Genomic DNA, 20,173 nt, shown 5'->3' with positions numbered 1-20,173 from the left:
AGGGTTCTACTCGAGGTGGCAGCCTTTCAGCCTCTTTTTCGGGGAATTGGTCACAGTCTGCTGTTAGGGCAGGTGGGGGTTGTTTTTTTGCTAGGTTTTCTTTATGAGGGTTGGTGCTGGGGGGGGGGATGGATTTTCGGTGGGTTTACTTTCTAATGGTGTTTGTGGTATGTTATTGTCTGGTTCTGCTTTGTTATAATGAAAAACCTTGGGTCTATGTTCATAGATCTTTGAAAGTTGCCACTCAAGTGGATAGAGCTGTGAAAAGGCCTATGGTGTGCTAGCATTCATTAGCAGAGGGATTGAATTTAAGAGCCGTGAGGTGATGATGCAGCTGTACAATACCTTGGTAAGGCCACATTTTGAGTACTGTGTGCAGTTCTGGTCGCCTCATTTTAGGAAGGATGTGGAAGCTTTGGAAAAGGTGCAAAGGAGATTTATTAGAACGTAGAAGGATGAGGGGAGACTTGATAGAGGCTTATAAGATGATCAGGGGAATAGAGACAGTCAGAGACTTTTTCCCCGGGTAGAACAAACCATTACAAGGGGACATAAATTTAAGGTGAATGGTGGGAGATATGGGGGGATGTCAGAGGTAGGTTCTTTACCCAGAGAGTAGTGGGAGCATGGTATGCACTGCCTGTGAAAGTAGTTGAGTCGGAAACGTTAGGGACCTTCAAGCGGCTATTGGATAGGTACATGGATTATGGTAGAATGATGGGGTGTAGATTAATTTGTTCTTAATCCAGGACAAAAGTTCGGCACAACATTGTGGGTCGAAGGGCCTGTTCTGTGCTCTATTTTCCATGTTCTATGTTCAATAAAAATATTTTAAAACATTTAACTAATGAGAAAACTGGCAATTGGGACTGATGTAAAGCATCATTTAATTGTTGAGAACAAATTCTTATTTTCAAAGTTTGGTATCGATCATGATTGTTTGTGAAAGGGAAAATGTGCTTGGCGATAAATGTTGCAAAAAATACATGATTAAGGCAATGAATGGAGCAATTGAACTGTTTGGGCGGCACGGTAGCACATGGTTAACACTGTTACTTCACAGCACCAGGGTCGCAGGTTCGATTTCCGGCTTGGGTCACTTAGGTGAATTGGACATTCTGAATTCTCCCTCTATTTCCCCGAACAGGCTCCGAAATGTGGCGACTAGGGGCTTTTCACAGTAACTTCATTGCAGTGTTAATGTAAGCCTACTTGCGACAATTTTTTTTAGAACATAGAGCATACAGTGCAGAAGGAGGCCATTCGGCCCATTAAGTCTGCACCGACCCACTTAAGCCCTCACTTCCACCCTATCCCCATAATCCAATAACCCCTCCTAACCTTTTTGGGCACTAAGGGGCAATTTATCATGGCCAATCCATCTAACCTGCACGTCTTTGGACTGTGGAAGGAAACCGGAGCGCCCGGAGGAAACCCACGCAGGCACGGGGAGGACGTGCAGACTCCGCACAGTGACCCAGCGGGGAATCGAGCCTGGGACCCTGGCGCTGTGAAGCCACAGTGCTAGCCACTTGTGCTACTGTGCTGCCTCACAAATTGTTAAAAAATAAATTGAGTGCCCAATTATTTCTTTTCCAATTAAGGGGCAATTTAGTGTGGCCAATCCACCTAGCCTACACATCTTTGGGTTGTGGAGGTGAAACCCACACAGACACGGGAGAATGTGCAAACTCCATACTGACAGTGACCCAGGGCTGGGATTCGAACCTCGGTCCTCAGTGCTGTAGGCTGCAGTGCTAACCACTACGCCACATGCTGCCTCGACTTGTGACAATAATAAAGATTATTATGGTGAGACATTAGAAACCTGCCAGCATCTAAAGGTCATGCAATAGTTATTGCCATCTTATGTACTCCAACTATACACCTCAACCTGTGAAATTGGCATTGATGTCAGTGGTTTTGTGTGAAACTTAATTTGTGTAAATTATTGTTTCTCTTCCAATTAGATTTGCTTCCTGAACATAAAGATTCCTGTATTTTTTTTACACTCAAATGTTTGAACATTGCAGATTTTTCTTTGCATTTAATTTAAAGCTATAAAGAAAATCTAGCAGTGTAATGGTGTAGCCTGCCAAAAAACTAACATTTGTACTATAGAACAATATGTCAGAGGTTTAATGGTTTTTTTTTTTGTCTGCTCTGCCATTGTTGAATTTTAAAATACAAAATATTGACACTTAAGAGTAATTACAAATTATTAATTCTAAAAGATTTCTATGTTTTGTTTTAGGATTTAGCCGTCCGTTTGACTGATGACACAGATCCGTTCTTCCTGTATAATCTTACAATCGGTGAAGAAGATTTTCAAAGGTAGATCATAAATTCTGTAACAAATAAAAATTAATTGACTTTGTTTGTTTTTGACAAGGTTTGTGATAGTTTAGCTAGAAGCAATCCAAGAGTGCATCGTTTAACTTCACTTCCATGTTACTTACAACTATTTATTCCCGTTCTGAAATATTGCAAAGAAATAATCAAGAAAGACACAGATATTTATTGAATAAATAGCACAACCCAATGTATCTTAACTAAATATTGTTTAATGTAATATTCATCTAAATCCTAATTATGAAATGATTCATGGTAATGAAAGCTAGAACTCCCTGATGAAGGGGAAATACCAGATGTTCAAGAAAGACCAGTCGCAAGAGCGTGTGTCACATGGTGAAACTAACTGGTGGAAGAAAGAGGAAATAGACTTGAGAATACCAGGAAGTTACTTCCACCTGATTCTCCAAAGGAGTTGAAATCTTAAAAGTCCAGAAAAATGCAGGGAGTTGGCATCATGTCAAGGAAGGGCGTAAAACTATTCTTGCGGTTTGTATCCTGCACTCCCAAGTATTTTCCATTTTATAAATAAAGGCTCACTATGTACGACAAAGTTCAGATTCTTGTACTAAGTTCATTTTGGTAAAATATTGCACGTTTTGTCAGCTGTGAGATGAAACATGGAATAATTAAAAAACTCACAAATCCTGATGTTCAGTTTGTGTGCTTTGTAACTGTTCATTAATTTGTCAACCTTTAAACGGAATACCTGGCTTTATTTGGGGCATCAAATGTTAAATTATAATAATGATTCTTTTCTGACGACTTCCGGTGACGGGACTGTGCTGAGTAGTTGCACATCAGGTGGCTCTCCTCCACAAGACAGCAAAATAGGCACTTTTGGCTAATTTTGGCCCAGAAATTCAGACTCATTCATCTCCTCAACTGTAAAGAGAAGTATGACAGGAAGCAATAACTTGAGAATCTGCAGAGAAGCCAGAAACGTTGTAAAAGGGCAAGAGTAGCGAGTTGGCGGACCCAGGAGACGAGAAGTCCCAGATCATCCCCGAAAGAGGGAGTCCGGCGACCTGGATGGCTGGCTCCCTGTCCCCCACCCCACCCAAACCTGGAGAGAGATGGCAGATGTTCCTAACCAAGGAACTGACCACGATGAAAGATAAGATCCAGGTCTCACCTTTGTTTCTACAGCAAAATTGCGCTATTAGGTCCATAATAGTAACAATTCTGGTGCCTTTCGTTCTCTTAGGAGTTATTGTGCAGCGAAGGCGCTTCATGACACTTAAAGCCTATATATTGCTTCTTTAGGGACTATGGAAAGACCGATTCTGAATATTCTGAAATATTTATGCTGAACTCAATTTTTCCGCTATTTGTGTGTATGTGTGCTGTCAATTTTTACTACCAATATAGCTTCCTTATGCATATGTTTTCTTAACTTCAAATGAAAAATTTAGCCTAAAGTCTGTTACCTTTTCCCTGGGTGAAAAAAGACTCAAATTAGTCAGTGTATAGTCTCCACTGTACCCTGTACAAACTGGTGACAAAAGAGTAGATGAAGGAGTAATACCAGATGTTCAAAAAAGACCAGTCGCAAGATGCAGGAAGCATGCCTTCTGGTGGGGTTGCTCTGGCGAGCATGAGTGTTGATGGGAAGTCTAACTTGCATTTTTTAAAAAAATGTCTTTAAAACCTATTAAAATTTAGTGTGATTTCTCAATCTCTTTGAAGACATGTAATATAATTTCACATGGCACAGAAATGTCGCTAGATAGCAAGCTCAGTAAATAGTTTCATAGAAAATAATAAGCAATATCTGTCCCAGTTCTAGAGGCAAGCTACACATTTTATAGCTTTGTTTGAATGATTCTTTATACTAGAAAAATACATTGAAGGGAAACTGTTATATATCAAGTACCCTTTCTTCCCTTATCTGCCATTCCTCCTTGACAATGTTGAGGAAGATTGAGATTCCACTCGGAAATAATTGTTTGGGCAATCTCAAGCCAATCCAGCTTTGTGGATTCATTATTAGTAAATCTATATAGAACCAAGGCTAAGCCACACGTGTTCTGGCCTCCATATTAAAAAAAAAAGATCTATAGACCCTCGATAAGGCGCATAAAATATTAGCAAAGGTTACCAGAATTGAGCTGTTAAAACTATCACTGAACAAAATGGGACTCCTCTTTTTTAGAAAAAAAAAAGGCCAAGAGATAATCTCCAATATATTTAAAATTCTGAAAGTGTTCGATAGGATAGATAATGTGGGTCATAATAGAAGATTTTCACAAATAAATCCAAAGAAATATTTTTAGCGGAAATGTATTATACAAAATGGTGAGAAAGTGAAACTCACAACCACATGGAATAATTGAGACATATAGCATAGATACACCTATGCTGGTGGAGTACTTGAGGGAGAAAGGAAATAGACTGTTATGTTGAAAACATTTGTTACAAAATCCATTTTTTTCTGTAGATAATGGAGATTGCAACATTTAAGGTGCAGGACAGAGAAATGTCACTAGATAGCAAGCTTAGTGAATAGTTTTGTTACATTTGTTCCTGCCTAGTAATGAGGGTGGGACCTTAAGAGTGTTTATAGGTCATCACCAGGTCAGTTTCAGGATCTGAACAGTTGATTTGTTTCAGGACATTCTTCAGTTTTACTCCAAAGAGGAGTGTGCCAGGGAGGGGGACATGGGGAAGTCCTGAAAGGAAGATGAGGGACAAAGACCGGTCCCAGTTCAGTTAAGAAAAAGAGAGGAGCAACAAAACAGGCTCCAAACAGAAAAAGAGATATGGGGAGCAGTGAAGAGGGCTCCGAAGAAGTCCTGAATATTCCCGTAACAGCCTCCCCGAACAGGCATCGGAATGTGGCGACTAGGGGCTTTTCACAGTAACTTCATTTGAAGTCTACTCGTGACAATAAGCGATTTTCTTTTCATTTCATTTCATTTCAAGAAGGCAGCTGGTGGTTGGTGACTCTGTGCTATAAGCCATTGGGACAAAGGTATCCCTTTGGAGAAGTAGCGTTCTGCTCAGCGTGGCCAAAAATCTGAAATTGTGCTTGAAGTTGATGCGTGAGTATACTTGGGAACCCAGGGGAATGGAAACTCAAAAGGTGAGGTTCAAAACCCTATAAGGTTGGCCATCCTTGAAACTACCTAAGTCGGAATGAAGTTTGGAGTGAATTCCAAGGCAAGACCTTCACATGTGGAGATTAGATACCCTTATGAGAAAGTGGTGGTTTCAGTGTGATTTGATGGCTCACAGTATTACTGACGTCTCAATGGGTTGTTAAGAAATCCATGGAACCTATTTTGGTCACATTTGGCATTTATCATCTTGTGTGGTGTTTGACAATAGTTGGTTTGTTAATTTGCATCTACCTCATGTTGCATTATATGATATTGTAAATTGTTTTATCTTTCTGAACTTGTATGGTGAAGTTTATTTTTGTTTGTTCAAAACCCGTAGCATCTAGTGGCTTTCTTCATTTAGTAAGTGCCTTACATCTCAAACTTTGACTACTTTAAACAAAATGATATTGGTTCATAACTGGATCTCACCAACAAGTTGGGGACTGATTAAGAATCATTTAACACACCACTCGGGCTTTGATAGCAGGTCTGGGGGTAGGCGATACTAATTAATAAAAGAGTTTGGTTTTAGAAGAGGAAGGTGGTGGCAGACCAGAGTGGTAGGTATATCATAGTTACAGGGACTTTGGAAGGTAAGTTGGTGGTTTTGGTGAGTGTGTACGTTCCAAATTGGGACAATGTATAGTTTAAGAAGATGATGCTGTCTACCATACCAGACATGGACACGCACCAGTTGATCTAGGGTGGAGATTTGAATTGTGTTTCGAATCCTAAGTTGGATCAGTCTAAGCCGAAGTTGTTGGTCCCTTCGGGGGTAGCAACGGTACTGATGGCATTTATGAAGGAGATGGGTGGAGCATATCCATGATGGATCTTGCACCCTAGGGAGAGAATTCTTCTTTTCTCCGGTGCATGACTTGTATCCGCATATCAACTTTTTGTAATTGGGAGGTCTCTGTTGCCCGGGGTGAGGAAAGCAGGATATTCCTCAATAGTTTTTTTGGATCATGCTCCGCGCCTGTTAGGTGTGGGTTTGGAGAAAGGGCTGGTTCAGCGGTTGGCGTGGAATTTGGATGTGGGGCTGTTGGCGGATTTGGGATTTTGTGTGAAGATGGCATGGGTGATGAGTATGTGGGGTTTAACAAAAATGGGGAGGTTTTGCCTTCGGTACTGTAAAATGCGATGATGGGAGGTGAGATAATCTCACATAAAGCACAGAACAAGGAGGCAAGGGAGGAAGTTGGTCGATGAGATCTTTGAGATACATGGTTGGTGTTGAGTGAGCCTATTCCAGAGTTCCTGGCTAGTAGGAAGAAGCTGCAGTTACAGTTTGACCTTTTATCCACTGATCCACTGGGGCAGCACGGTAGCATTGTGGATAGCACAATTGCTTCACAGCTCCAGGGCCCCAGGTTCGATTCCAGCTTGGATCACTGTCTGTGCGGAGTCGGCACATCCTTCCCGTGTGTGCGTGGGTTTCCTCCGGGTGCTCCGGTTTCCTCCCACAGTCCAAAGATGTGCAGGTTAGGTGGATTGGCCATGGTAAATTGACCTCAATGTCCAAAATTGCCCTTCGTGTTGGGTGGGGTTAATGGGGATAGGGTGGAGGTGTTGACCGTGGGTAGGGTGCTCTTTCCAAGAGCCGGTGCAGACTCGATGCTGTATGAATATGGGGCGAAGACCAGTCATCTTTTTGCTGGTCAGTTGAGGCAGAAGGCGGACTCCTGAGAGATTGTTCAGATTCGGGTTGTGGACTAGTTCTGCACCTGAGGTTCTGCACCGGATAAAATTAATGGGTGTTTGAGGCGTTCTGTAAGAATCTTTATAGGTCGGAGCCGCCGGCTGAGGAGACAGATATGCTGATGTTTCTGGGGGGGGGGGGGGTTGGAGTGTCCTAAGGTGGAGGAGGAGAATTCAGAAGGGTTGGAGGGCCCATTGGGGGTGGAGGAGGTCTGGACAGCTATTGGGTGAATGCAGACTGGTAAGGTGCTGGGGCCGAATGGGTTCCTGGTGGAATTTTATAAAATGTTTGCTGATCGGCTGGGTCCGTTATTGGTAGAGATGTTTGAGTATTCAGTAGCGCGGGGTGTCTCTTCCGGAGATAATGATTCAAGTGTCCATCTCCATGGGTTAAGGCCCCATAGATTGTGGGCTGGACCGCCCGATTTCCTTATTAAAAGTGGATGCTAAGATTTTGGCTAAGGTTCTAGTGCTGAGGTTGGAGGAGTATCTCCCTCAGGTTACTGGGAGGATCACTCGATGTTTGCCGCCTAATGTGCAGCGGCTTTTAAATGGTGTTTTCGCCATCAGAATGCAAGGAGCAGGAGGTTATTGTGGTGTTGGATGCCTAGAAGGCGTTTGATGAGGTAGAATGAGGATAGTTGTTTGTAATGCTGGAATGGTCTGGGATAAGGCCGAAATTTGTGTGTGGATCGGTTATTATATGACGCACCTAAGCTAGTGTCTGTACAAATAATATGAACTCAGGTTATTTTCAGCTGCACGGGGGAAAGAGGCAGGGATGCCCTATGTCCCCCCTCTTGTTTGCGTTGGCAATAGAACCTTTGGCCATTGCCCTGAGGGCCTTGGATAGGTGGAGAGGGATGGTGATGGGTAGTGGAAAACAGAATGTCCTTGTACACTGATGATCATCTTCTGTACGTGAAGGACCTGATCCCATCTGTGGATGATATCACAACGCTGTTGAAATGTTTTGGGGCTTTTTCAGGGTACAAATTGAATTGGGAGAAAGTGAGTGATTTCCAATCATTCCGCCAGGGAGGGGAGCCAACCTGGGGGCGTTGCCATTCCATTTAATGCGTTCTCTTTTTTAAAAAATTGAAGAGTACCCAATTATTTTTTTCCAATTAAGGGCAATTTAGCATGGCCAATCCACCTACCCTGCACATCTTTGGGTTGAGGGGACGCAAACACAGGGCAATGTGAAAACTCCACACGGCCAGTGACCCAGAGCCGGGATCGAACCTGGGACCTCAACGCCGTGACACTGCAATGCTACCACTGAACCACCGTGCTGCCCTAACGGGTTCTCATTTTAGCTATTTGGGATTGAGTGCGGGTTTGGGCCCTGCTTCGTAAATTGAATTTTACGAGCTTGGTGAGTAGAGTCGAGGCCGACTTGCAGAGGTGGGATAGTCTCCCTCTGTCCTTGACGGGCAGAATTCAGTCAGAGAAGATGAATGTTTTACTATTGTTTCTGCTCTTGTTCCAGTGTTTGCTGTTTTTTCTGCCGAAATCCTCCTTTGTGGGGAGTTTAAGATTGATTTTGTCCTTTATTTGGGTGGGTAAAGTAACTAGGATTCGGGAGATGGCCAGCAGTCAGGGGGCTTGGCGTTGTTGAACGCCAAGTATTATTACTGGGTGGCAAATGCAGATAAAGTGCTGGGGTGGTATGGGGATCCTGAGGCTGTATGGGTGCGGATGGAGTCGGGTTCGTGCAGGGAGTCGGGGTTGAGAGCTTTCATGACCTTCTTACTTCCATCTTCTCCAGGGAAATATCCAGCGAACCCGGTGGTGGTCTCCACATTGAAGATATAGAGTCAATTTTGACATCACTTTAAATTGGTGGCGGTATTGAAGCTGGCACCGATTTGCGTGAACCATATGTTTGAGCCGGCAAGGTTGGACGTCAGGGTCAGGGGATGGGACAAGAAGGGGGTGGAAGGGACAAGAAGGGGGTGGAAGGGATGAGGGATTTGTTTTTGGAGGGGCGATTTGTGAGCTTGGAGGAGTTGTCAGAAAAATTTGTCTTTCACAGTTGGATATATTTAAGTATCTACAGGTTTGTAATTTGATGGAAAAGGTCTTTCCGACACTCCTGGTGGTGCCGCCATCCTCGTTGCTGGAGTGAGTTTTGTCGCTTCCACGGATGGAGGAGGAGAGCACTTCGGGGTTTTATGGAAGAATTATGTCAGACGATGCAGTATCAGTGGAGGGGGTTGAGGCCAAGTGTGAGGAGGAGTTGGGGTTGGAACTGGAGGGTGTGGTGTGGTGTGGAGGGGGTGCGAGGTTAGGGTTAATACAGTTAAAGGTAGTGCATACAGCACATTTGACTAGGTCTAGGATGAGTATGTTGTTTTCGGGAGTGGAAGATGAGTGTGAACGTTGGGGAAGGGGCCCAACTAACCATGTCCACATGTTCTGGAGTGTTCTAAACTTGTGGGGTTCTGGATCTCCTTCTTTAGCATCATGTCGGCGATTTTGCAAGTTGAACTAGAGCCCTGTCCTTTAGGGCCATATTTGGGGTGTCAGTCTTGCAAGAGCTACAGCTGGGGGCGCGGGTCGTGTCCTGGCCTTCGCCTCGCTGATTGCTTGGAAGTGAGTGCTGCTGGAATGGAGGTCAGCTTCTCCATCCAGTGCCTCAGTGTAGTTGGGGGATCTTATGGATATCTTATATCTGAAGAAAGTTAAGTACAATGTGAGGGGGGCAATTGAGGGGTTCTACCTGAAATGGCAGCCGTTTATTCTGTACTTGAAAGAGCTGGTCAACGTTGGTTGCTAGGGAGGAGGGTAAGAGGAGGAGGGAGTTTCTGGAGTGGGGGGCTGGCTTTTTTGATTGTGTCCTTTTTGGTTGGGAGTGATTTTGGGGGGGGTGATGATTTTGGGCTGTTTGTTATTGTTCTATTATGTATAAAATTGAAAATGTTGAATAAAAATATATTTTTTAAAGGAATCATAACCGGTGAGATGGGAGGAAGCTCATGTGGGACATTAATGTTCCCTGTTAGGCCAGATGGTCTGGTTTTGTGCTGTAAATATACTACAATATAACATAAAGCTATTTAATTTTACAGTTTAAAGAATCAGCAAGGACTGCTCGTAGAATTTTCGGCTTTTCCTCAGCGATTCATTGAGCTTTTGGACCAATGTATCCGGGAACAAAACAAAGAGGTGCCAAGGTGGGTTTTTATATAGTTACTATTTGAACAGAAGTGAGTTATTATTGATTTCACTTCTAGGAGCTGTCTGCACCCTTGGTTGTACAGTTTTTGCGAGACAGTTGAACTTTTTCAACCTTGAATTGTAAAGATCAAGGGAGTTTCCTCTTGCACTAAATAAGTACAACATTTCGAACAGAATCTGCAGATTTGATGGAGTTGAGTCATTCATCCTGTTGTTTCCAGCCTGGGGTACACAACTGTTGTTTGGGTTTCATTACTGATCAGGTTGTTGCGGCTTTGTTCGATTTTAGGCCAGGCAGTGTCTTGATTTTAAAATTCTTATCCTTGTTTTCACCTATCTCTCCTCCAGCCCCAACACCTCTAATTCTGGCCTCCTGAGCATCTACAGTTTTAATTGCTCTACCATTATGGCTTTGCTTTCAGGCCCTATGTCCTAGAATTCATTCTTTCCACCTCTCTACCTCAGATTTCCCCTTTTAGACACTCCCTAGAACCTACCCCTCCAACAAAACATTTGGTCATCCGACCTAATATATCCGTATCTGGATCAGTGTCATATTTTGGTTTCAAATGCTCCTGTGAAGTGCCTTGGGACGTTTTATTATGCTAAACACGCTAGATTTGAAAAAAAATTAAATTTAGAGTTCCCAATAAATTTTTTCAAATTAAAGGGCAATTTAGCGTGACCAATCCACCTACCCTGGGGGCGGCATGTGGCGCAGTGGTTAGCACTAGGACTACGGCGCTAAGGACCCGGGATCGAATCCCGGCCCTGGGTCATTGTCCGTGTGGAGTTTGCACATTCTCCCCATGTCTGCGTGGGTTTCACCTCCACAACCCAAAGATGAACACGTTAGGTGGATTGGCCATGTTAAATTGCCCCTAATTAGAAAAATAAATTATTGGGTACTCTAAATATTAAAAAAAAATCCACCCACCCTGCACATCTTTGGGTTTGGAGGCGAAACCTACGCAGACACGGGGAGAATGTGCAAACTCCACACGGGCAGTGACCCAGAGCCAGGATCGAACCTGGGATCTCAGCGCTGTGAGATAGCAGTGCTAACCACTATGCCACATTGCTGCCCTAAACATACTATATATAAATACACACTTTGTAAAAATAAGTTGTTTTTATATCAGTTCTAGCAAATTACTTAGCGGGAAGGGTGGGGAGAAAAGTCAAGTTTCATCAGTTTGGTGCCATTCACTTGTTCCACCTATCTACCAGAAAGTAACCTAAAAACTTGAATTGCTAGAGCCTGACCGTATATTTTGGCTTCCAGCAGTAAACGGTTCCATCTTGTTTGTGAACTTTTCCAGTCTTGGTCACAATTGGGAGCATCTGAAATTATCCAGTGTAATTTGAGCATTGCATTATCCAGACAGAAATGATTCTTGATTGGGATTAATCACTGAAAAGACATCCTTGAAGCAAGGATTTATTTGGAACTGTTTCTGTTGGAGGCTTTATTGTGGAAAAGCTCAATGTAGTAGAGTCTTCAGCTGTGTGGTTGGAGGTGTGTAGTAGTAGAAGTCGACAGGAGCAGAAATTCGATCAAAATACATGCATCACCATTCTAACAAATTCCATATGTGAAGTGAATTGTAAAATAAATGCCTACTTTATTCATATTAAACGAAGGCCCCATCTTCCCACTCCGGTGGACACAAAAGATCCCAAGGCAAAAGACGAGAGCCGTTCTCTCAGTATCCTAGCCAATACATATCCCTCAGCCAACATCACATCAAGAGATTATCTGATCATTTATTGCATTACTGTTTGTGGGATCTTGTGTGCAAATTGTTGTAACGCAGAAAAGAAGTAGCAAACAGTGATTAGACATCAAAAGTCCTGAATTGGCAATTGAGGTTGTAAAAGGCAATATATAAATGAAAGTTTGTTCTTTCTAATGGTATTCTAAAAATTCCTAATTTAAAATTTTTTCCTATTGTTGATTTTTTTCTGTAGGTTTATGCTTCAATTGGTAACTCAATATCCGGCATTGGACCGCATACCTGCAAGCTTAGATATAATAGAAACCAATCCATTCAAGCACCTCACCCACCTCTCCTTAAAGCTGCTTCCAGGAAATGATAGTGACGTCAAGAAATATTTGGCTATCTGTCTTCAAAATATGAAGGTTAGTTTTTGTTGCCCATTAGTTTCTAATGCCCATTTCTTCTGAGAGAATTGAATATACTCTTAAATTAATTCCGGTTAACTGCTACAGTATTGTTTCTCTAAGCTATGTTGTACTAATCTGGGGCGGAATTCTCCGACCCCCACCCCCGGCAGGGTCGGGGAATCGCACAGGGCCGGTGTAAATACCGCCCCCGCCGTGGCCAGAATTCTCCGCCACCCGGGAATCGGCGGGAGCGGGAATCGCGCCCCGCCGATCAGTGTGACCCCGCGGCGATTCTCCGGCCCGCGATGAGCCGAAGTCCCGCCGCTGTCAGGCCTCTCCCGACGACGTGGTTTAAACCACCTCTGTGCCAGCGGGAATGGTGGCGCGAGCGGGTCCCCGGGGTCCTGGGGGAGCGCGGGACGATCGGACCCCGGCGGGGTGCCCCCACAATGGCCTGGCCCGCAATCGGGGCCCACCGATCGGCGGGCGGGCCAGTGCCGTGGGGGCACTCTTTTTCTTCCGCCACCGCCACGGCCTCCACCATGGCGGAGGCGGAAGAGACCCCCTCCACCGCGCATGCGCTGGTGGTGACGTCAGCGGCCGCTGACGCTCCGGCGCATGCGCGGACTCAAGCGACTGGCGAAGGCCTTTCGGCCAGCCCCGACGCCGACCGGCGTGGCACCAAAGGCCGTTGGCGCCAGTCGGCGGAGCGGGAGCCACTCCAGAGTGGGCCTAGCCCCTAAAGGTGCGGAGAATTCCGCATCTTTGGGGAGGCCCGACGCCGGAGTGGTTGGCGCCACTCCGCTACGCCCGGCCGGTTGGGGGGAATTTTGCCCCTGATGTGAATTTATTATTGCAGGTAATTTTCTCTTGTTATACGATTTGTAACTTTTCTATTGCTGCCAAATTTCTATTTTTATCAAAGGCATTTAATTGTTTTTGAAAAGTTTATCAATTTATTCATCGAATATCAATCTAACAACCAAACTTGGTAGCATTCTGACAGCCAAGTTGCATACAAATGACAAACAAGAGAAAAATGAAGTACGTCATAGCCTAACCTGACATCAAATTGACCTACATCTAGATGAAATGATCTGGTCAGCACTTCGAACCACAGTTGAATCCCACGTTTCTTGCATAGCACTGCTCTGGTATGATCTCGAAAGCTAAGCAAATTGGGTTTGGTTGCTGCTTGGATGAGAGTCCACTAGGGGATAATGGTTTAGTATGCTCTGTCGACTTCCAGAGTCCTCTGTATCTGCCTTTTTTTTCTTGGAAGCTGAATACAACTGGCTTGGTTATTACTGGGATGAGAGACTACCTCACAATATAAGGTGCTCAAGGGTTTACTCTTTTTTGCTGCTGCTGTCCTACAAGATGACAATTTCAATTAACCTGTCATTGATGTTTTCCTTTTTGTACTCCTATCCCTATATTTATACCTGAGCTATCTGAGTTATCAAGTATGAAATGGAGTGTAATGAAGAGAAACCAGTTTCCAGTTAATCCTCTTTTTGTTGGTTGCTGGCCACTAATCCAGTACGGTTTTAGTGGAGAGATCAAAGTTGAATTATTTCCGGAACCACACCACTTCACATGACACGCAGCCATTCTGAGTGATCTCTGACTAAAATAATGAAATCATATAACAAGAGTGAGAAGTACCCAACTGGGGAGGAACAAAGTAAGATAAGAGACCTGTGTGCAAGGTGCTTATTTCAAATGTCAGTGCTAATTTAATGGTGTGTTACTTAATAGGTCAAAATGACATCCTCCTTAACCTGTGTTTTACATGATATTTAAAGCACAGTGCTATGAGTAATACTGGCCATTAAATTGCATTTCAGAAACTCTCTAATAGGCAAACTAGTTCATTTAAATAGTTATTTTATTTTTCAGATAGAAAATAGTTCACTACAGGAAAGGTTGCACAGAACAGAAGAAGACCTAACAAAAAGACTAAGCATCACTCAACAGGTTCGTATCCATCAGAGGAATGATGATTAGTTATCCTACTCCCCATCTGAGCTCTCCTGAAATCTTTGTGCTTTGTGAGGTGGGGGAGGAGGAGACGTCCTTGTTGGGTGAATTGGACATTCTGAATTCTCCCTTTGTGTACCCAAAAAAGCGCCTGAATGTGACGACTAGGGGATTTTCACAGTAACTTCATTGCAGTGTTAATTTGAGCCTCCTTGGGACACTAATAATTTATTAATAATAATAATCTTGATTATTACAAGGACGCAGAAGCAAATTCAAAAATTCCAAATTTCTATTAAGAGCCATTTTTACCATTTTAAGAGACCATCTGCATTGTTGGCAGGGTGAACATGGAGGGGATGTTTCTTCTTGAGGGTGAGTCCAGAACTCATTGGGGGAAGGGGGTGGAGGGCAACAGGAGAATTAAGGGTTGTCGCAGGTGGATGGATAGTGTGGAATTCAAAACATAGGCAGATCATCAACCATGATCTTGTCGGGTGATGAAGCAGGCTCGGGGCGGGGGGTGGCCTACTTCTGCCCCTCTTTCATAAATTTGGATGTAACTTTACATTTTCCCCCACAGAATATTCCATCTGCCAAAGTATTGTACACTCAAATCGTCTACTAAGGGATTACAGACGGGTTTTTATGTCCTCTTGACAATCTATTCTCCTACCTATCTTTGCATCATGAGCAAATGTAGCTCACATACATTCAATTCCATCACCCAATGAGGGACTAGCTCTAAGGCCTGGCAACCTCTGTGGAGAGATGAACGGGGTTAGTTTGTTGGCCCTGTGACCTGTCACAGCAATGGTCACCAATGCTGAAATGTTGGCCCTGCTTTCTCTGTCCGTGTGTGCTGCAGGGTATTGCTGAACTCTTCCAGCAAACTGTGTCTCCTCATTGCCCAGCATCCTTAAACCGTTGTCCTCTATTTAAAAAAATTATTCATTTGCGGGCTGTGGGCATTGCAGAATCGGCAAAATTTGTTGCCCATCCTTAATTTTCCTTGAGGAGGTGATGGTGAGCTGTTTTCTTGAACTGCTGCAGTCCCTGTGGTGTAGGTACGTCCACAGTGCTGTTTGTAAGAGGGAGTTCCAGGATTTTGACCCAGTGACAGTGATGAAACAGTCAATATATTTCCAAAGGGATAGATTGGACTGGTTGGGACTCTTGGAGAGAAGAAGGCCGAGAGGGGATTTGATAGATTTGGGGCAGCAGGGTAGCATGGTGGTTAGCATAAATGCTTCACAGCTCCAGGGTCCCAGGTTCGATTCCCGGCTGGGTACTGTCTGTGTGGAGTCTGCACGTCCCCCCCCTGTGTGCGTGGGTTTCCTCCGGGTGCTCCGGTTTCCTCCCACAGTCCAAAGATGTGCGGGTTAGGTGGATTGGCCATGCTAAATTGCCCGTAGTGTCCTAATAAAAGTAAGGTTAAGGGGGGGTTGTTGGGTTACGGGTATAGGGTGGATACGTGGGTTTGAGTAGGGTGATCATGGCTCGGCACAACATTGAGGGCCGAAGGGCCTGTTCTGTGCTGTACTGTTCTATGTTCTATGATAGAGATGTTCAAAATCATGAGGGGGCTGGGCAGACAATTTTGTGATACTGTTTGCACAGCAAATTTCTATCTGATTTTCTCTTTATTCATACCCATAAAATAATTCAACCAAAAGAATATCATCACTCTAAATTAGGCTTCTTTGTTTTGGTGACTACTTACTGCTGAATATTCATCTTCAGACCTTGGCAGAAAAAAGTAAAGAACTGGACAGATTACGTAATGAATGGGCAGCACATACAAATTTGCTCGCAAACAAGCACAGCCAGGAAGTAACCACTGAACGGGAGAAGGCCTTGCAGGTGAGAAAATGTACAAATTCCTTACAGGATTGTAAAGTAGTTAAATGTAAAACAGCATTTATATGGTACCTCATCCACATCATTGACATATTACAAAGTAAATTTGAGTCAGTTGATCACCTTTTGAAGTAAAGTTACTGTTAATCAAACAGAGCAGTAAGTGCGCACATAGCGAGTAAGAGGATGACTGGTTTGTTTTTGCTGGTATTAGTCAAGAGAGGAATGCTAGCTTTGATGCCCGCTCTTTAAATGGTGTCAGGGGATCTATTATGCTTTCCTTGGTTAGTTTATCTCATCTAAAGAGTAGCACCGCAAGACTATGCAGCATTTCTTCAGTTCAACATTGGAGTGCTCTAGATCATGTGCTGAAACCTGTAGTGAGGGTGAAAATCTCAACCTTCCAATTCTGAGGAATGCAACTAGTTGAGCCATTGGATAAAAATGGAGCATGTCATAGAAATCTAGTCTGCTGCTTGGAGTTGTCTCAGAATCTGCTATCTTAACAATCCTGAAAAGACATGCAAATGAGATAAGCAAACATATTAATACCATCTGTTATGACATCCATTGACCTGTGTTTCCCTAGGTATTAAATTAGCAGTTTATGGAGATTGTAACATTTCAGGTATAGGGCTTTCCAATGCTTGACACATTGGTTCCTGCCTAGTAACAAAGGTGGGACCCTCTGGGAGTGTTGTGATCGGTCCCCAGATCAGTTCTTGGAGAAGCTACAACACAGGGCTACTTGCGTTTTAATCAGCATAAACAGCAACAAAGCGATCCCACAACCACCTGATGACATCTAAGCTCTTCAGTGCTGTCACATCAGTCGTGAATAGTGGTGGACAGTTTAACAACTCGCTGAAGGAAGTGGCTCCACAAATATTCCTATCCTCAATGATGGGGGAGCCCAGCACATCAGTGTAAAAGATGAGGCTGAAACGTTTGCAATAATCTTCAGCCAGAAGTGCTGAGTAGATGATCCATCTTGCCCTCCTCCAGAGATCCCCACCATCACAGATGTGAGTCTTCAATTCTCCATGTGATTTGATTGTTTTTTATTTGATTTATTGTCACATGTACCGAAGTACAGTGAAAAGTATTTTTCTGCGGCCGAGGGAAGGTACACAGTACGTACATAGTAGACAAAAGAATAATCAACAGAGAACATTGACAAATGGTACATCGACAAACAAGATATCAAGAAACGACGGAAAGCATTGGATAATACAACGACTAGGGGCCATGAAGACTTGTGCTCCAGAACTTGCTGTGCCCCTAACCAAGTTCTAGTAGAGGTACAACACTGGTATCTGCACAACAATGTGGACAGTTGCCCAACTGTGTCCTGTGCCCAAAAATCAGGACTTATCCAACCTGGCTAATTAGTGCCCCATCAGTCTACACTCAATCATTAGCAAAGTGATGGAAGGAGTTAATAGTGCTATTGACCAACACTTGCTTATTTAAAAACATGTTCACTGATGCTCATTTGGGGTCCACCAGGGTCACACAGCTCCTGGCCTTATTACAGCTTTGGTTCAAAAATGTACAAAAGAGCTGAACGCTAGAGGTGATAGTGACTGCCCTTTATATCAAGGCAACATTTGACTGGCATCAAGGAGCCCTACCAAAACTGGAGGCAATGTGAATCAGGGGAATACTCTCCACAAGTTGGTGTCATACCGAGCACATAGGAAGATGTTTGTGTTGCTGGAGGTCAATCATCTCAGCTTCAGGCAATCACTGCAGGAGTTTCTCAGGCTGGTGTCCTAGGCCAGACAATCTTCCGCTGCTTCATCAATAACCTACTTTCCATCATAAGGTCAGAAATGGGGATGTTCACTGATGATTTCACAATGTTCACCCATTGCAACTTCTCAGATATTGAAACAGTCCATGTCCAAATTCAGCAAGAGCTGGGCAACATCCATGCTTGGGCTGACAAGTGGCAAGTAATATTTGCGCCATACAGGTGCTGGGCAATGACCATATCCAACTAGAGAATATCCAACCATTATCTCTTAGCATTCAGTGGCATTGGCATTGCTGAATCTCCCACAATCAATGGGGGTTACTATTGACCAGAAATTGAACTTGACTAGCCATAGAAATACTGTGGTTACAAGAGAGGTCAGAGGCTTTTGGAATCCTGCGGCAAGTAACCCACCCTCTGGTTTCCTAAACCCTGTTTACCATTTACAAAGCACAAGTCAAGAGTGTGATGGAATACTCTTCACTTGCCTGGATGAGTGCAGCTCCAACAACATCCAAGAAGCTCAACACCAGCCAGGACAAGGCAGCCCACTTGGTTGGCATCCACAAACATTGACTCCCTCCACAACAAATGTTCAGTGGCAAACAGCCCTTCCAAACCTACAACCACTACCATCTCTAAGGCAAGGATAGCAGACACATGGGAACACCAGCACCTGCAAGATCCTTTCCAAGCTACTCACCATCCGACTTGGAAATACATTGCCATTTCTTTATTGTCGCTGTACCCTCAGCTATCTCATCAAGGCATTTATAATTTTACTTGCTGATAACTTGCCCTCTTGGAATCAGTGTTGTCTTTTCGAAGTTCAGCAGCAACTCCAGATATGTGGATACCCCGCACAACGCTCCCAACAAATGGCTTAGTTTGTATGTTCAGTTCTACATAATTATATAGAGTCATATCTGCCTACAGCACTGAAAAGGTCCTTTGGCCCATTCTGTCTGCAAGGGTCAAAACAACCACTTAAGTATTCTAATCCAACTTTCCAGCATTTGGTGCATAGCCTTGTATGTCTTGACATCACAAGTGTATACCTAAATACTTCATACATGTTATGAGGGGGTCTCTGTTTGCACCACCTTTTCAGGAAGTGAGTTCCAGAGTCACATCACCCTCTGGGTGAAAAAGTTTTTCCTCACATCCCCTCTAAACCGCCTGCCCCTTACCTTAAATCAATGCCCCCTGGTCATTGATCTCTCCATCAAGGGGAAAGGTTTCTTCCTGTTTGCTATCTATGCCCTCAATCATGTCCTCCCTCAGTCTCCTCTACTCCAAGGAAAACAACCCCAGTCTATCCAGTCTCTCTTCGTGACTAAAACTCTCCAGCCCTGGCAACATCCTGGTAAATCTCCCCTGCACCCTTTCCAGTGGTGTCACATCCCTCTTATAATGTGGATTCCAGAACTGCACAAAATACTGCACAAAATACGGTTCTGACTATATGCTTTTATGGAAGGAGAAGGTAGATGGGACGTAGAACCTCCCTGTACTTGTCTTTGTGATTTATAAATATATGATGTCTTGTACTTTTCTCCCCTCACCCAGCACTAACTGATGCTGACTTTACCTCTTTCCCCACCCCACAGGCTCAAACACAGTACCATCACCAATTGGAGAAGCAGAAAAAGGAGACGGAGGCAGCACATAATCAAACATTACAGCAATTGGAAAGTAGGCTAGCTGAAATGGAAGCAATTACTAAGGATCTCACCGAGAGGAAATACAAATCTGAATCTTCAATACGCGAGTTGAAAGCCAAATTAGTTAGCATGGAAGAGGTAGGGAAACATTTTTAATAGCTAAATTTTAGATGTGAGAAAGTGTACATTTTATTTTAAAGAAAAACAAATGCAGTAATGGAATTACTTAATAAAATTATTGCTGCTAAGACCACGGTCCTTTAATAGTTAAGTAGGGCAGATCACTCAACAGTGCTGCAATATAGTCCTGAGTCACAGTGACGGAGAATGGCCAGATTTGATCCTTGAACTGCACAGAGTTGAAAAAGATTAGAACGTATCTTGTATATTATGTATTACACACAAACTACATTTTTCATTTAATATATTTCCTGTCCAA

At 43.6% G+C, this 20,173-nt stretch overlaps 1 protein-coding gene across 2 annotated transcripts in view; it reads left to right on the top strand.

Moving 5' to 3' along the window:
* The window catches only part of LOC119970335 (spindle assembly abnormal protein 6 homolog), a 90,228-nt gene that overhangs the window by 35,138 nt on the left and 34,917 nt on the right, over positions 1-20,173 (top strand). For both annotated transcript variants that reach the window (XM_038804779.1, XM_038804778.1), the window contains exons 3-8: positions 2,255-2,334; positions 10,232-10,336; positions 12,312-12,483; positions 14,371-14,448; positions 16,195-16,314; positions 19,681-19,872. In XM_038804779.1, coding sequence (XP_038660707.1) covers positions 2,255-2,334; positions 10,232-10,336; positions 12,312-12,483; positions 14,371-14,448; positions 16,195-16,314; positions 19,681-19,872 — 747 coding nt within the window. The remainder of the gene's footprint in view (positions 1-2,254; positions 2,335-10,231; positions 10,337-12,311; positions 12,484-14,370; positions 14,449-16,194; positions 16,315-19,680; positions 19,873-20,173) is intronic.

Source organism: Scyliorhinus canicula, chromosome 8, assembly GCF_902713615.1.
Source record: "Scyliorhinus canicula chromosome 8, sScyCan1.1, whole genome shotgun sequence".
NCBI lineage: Eukaryota > Metazoa > Chordata > Chondrichthyes > Carcharhiniformes > Scyliorhinidae > Scyliorhinus > Scyliorhinus canicula.
The sequence above is the reverse complement of the archived record's forward strand: the minus strand, read 5'-3'. Positions and strand labels throughout refer to the sequence as shown.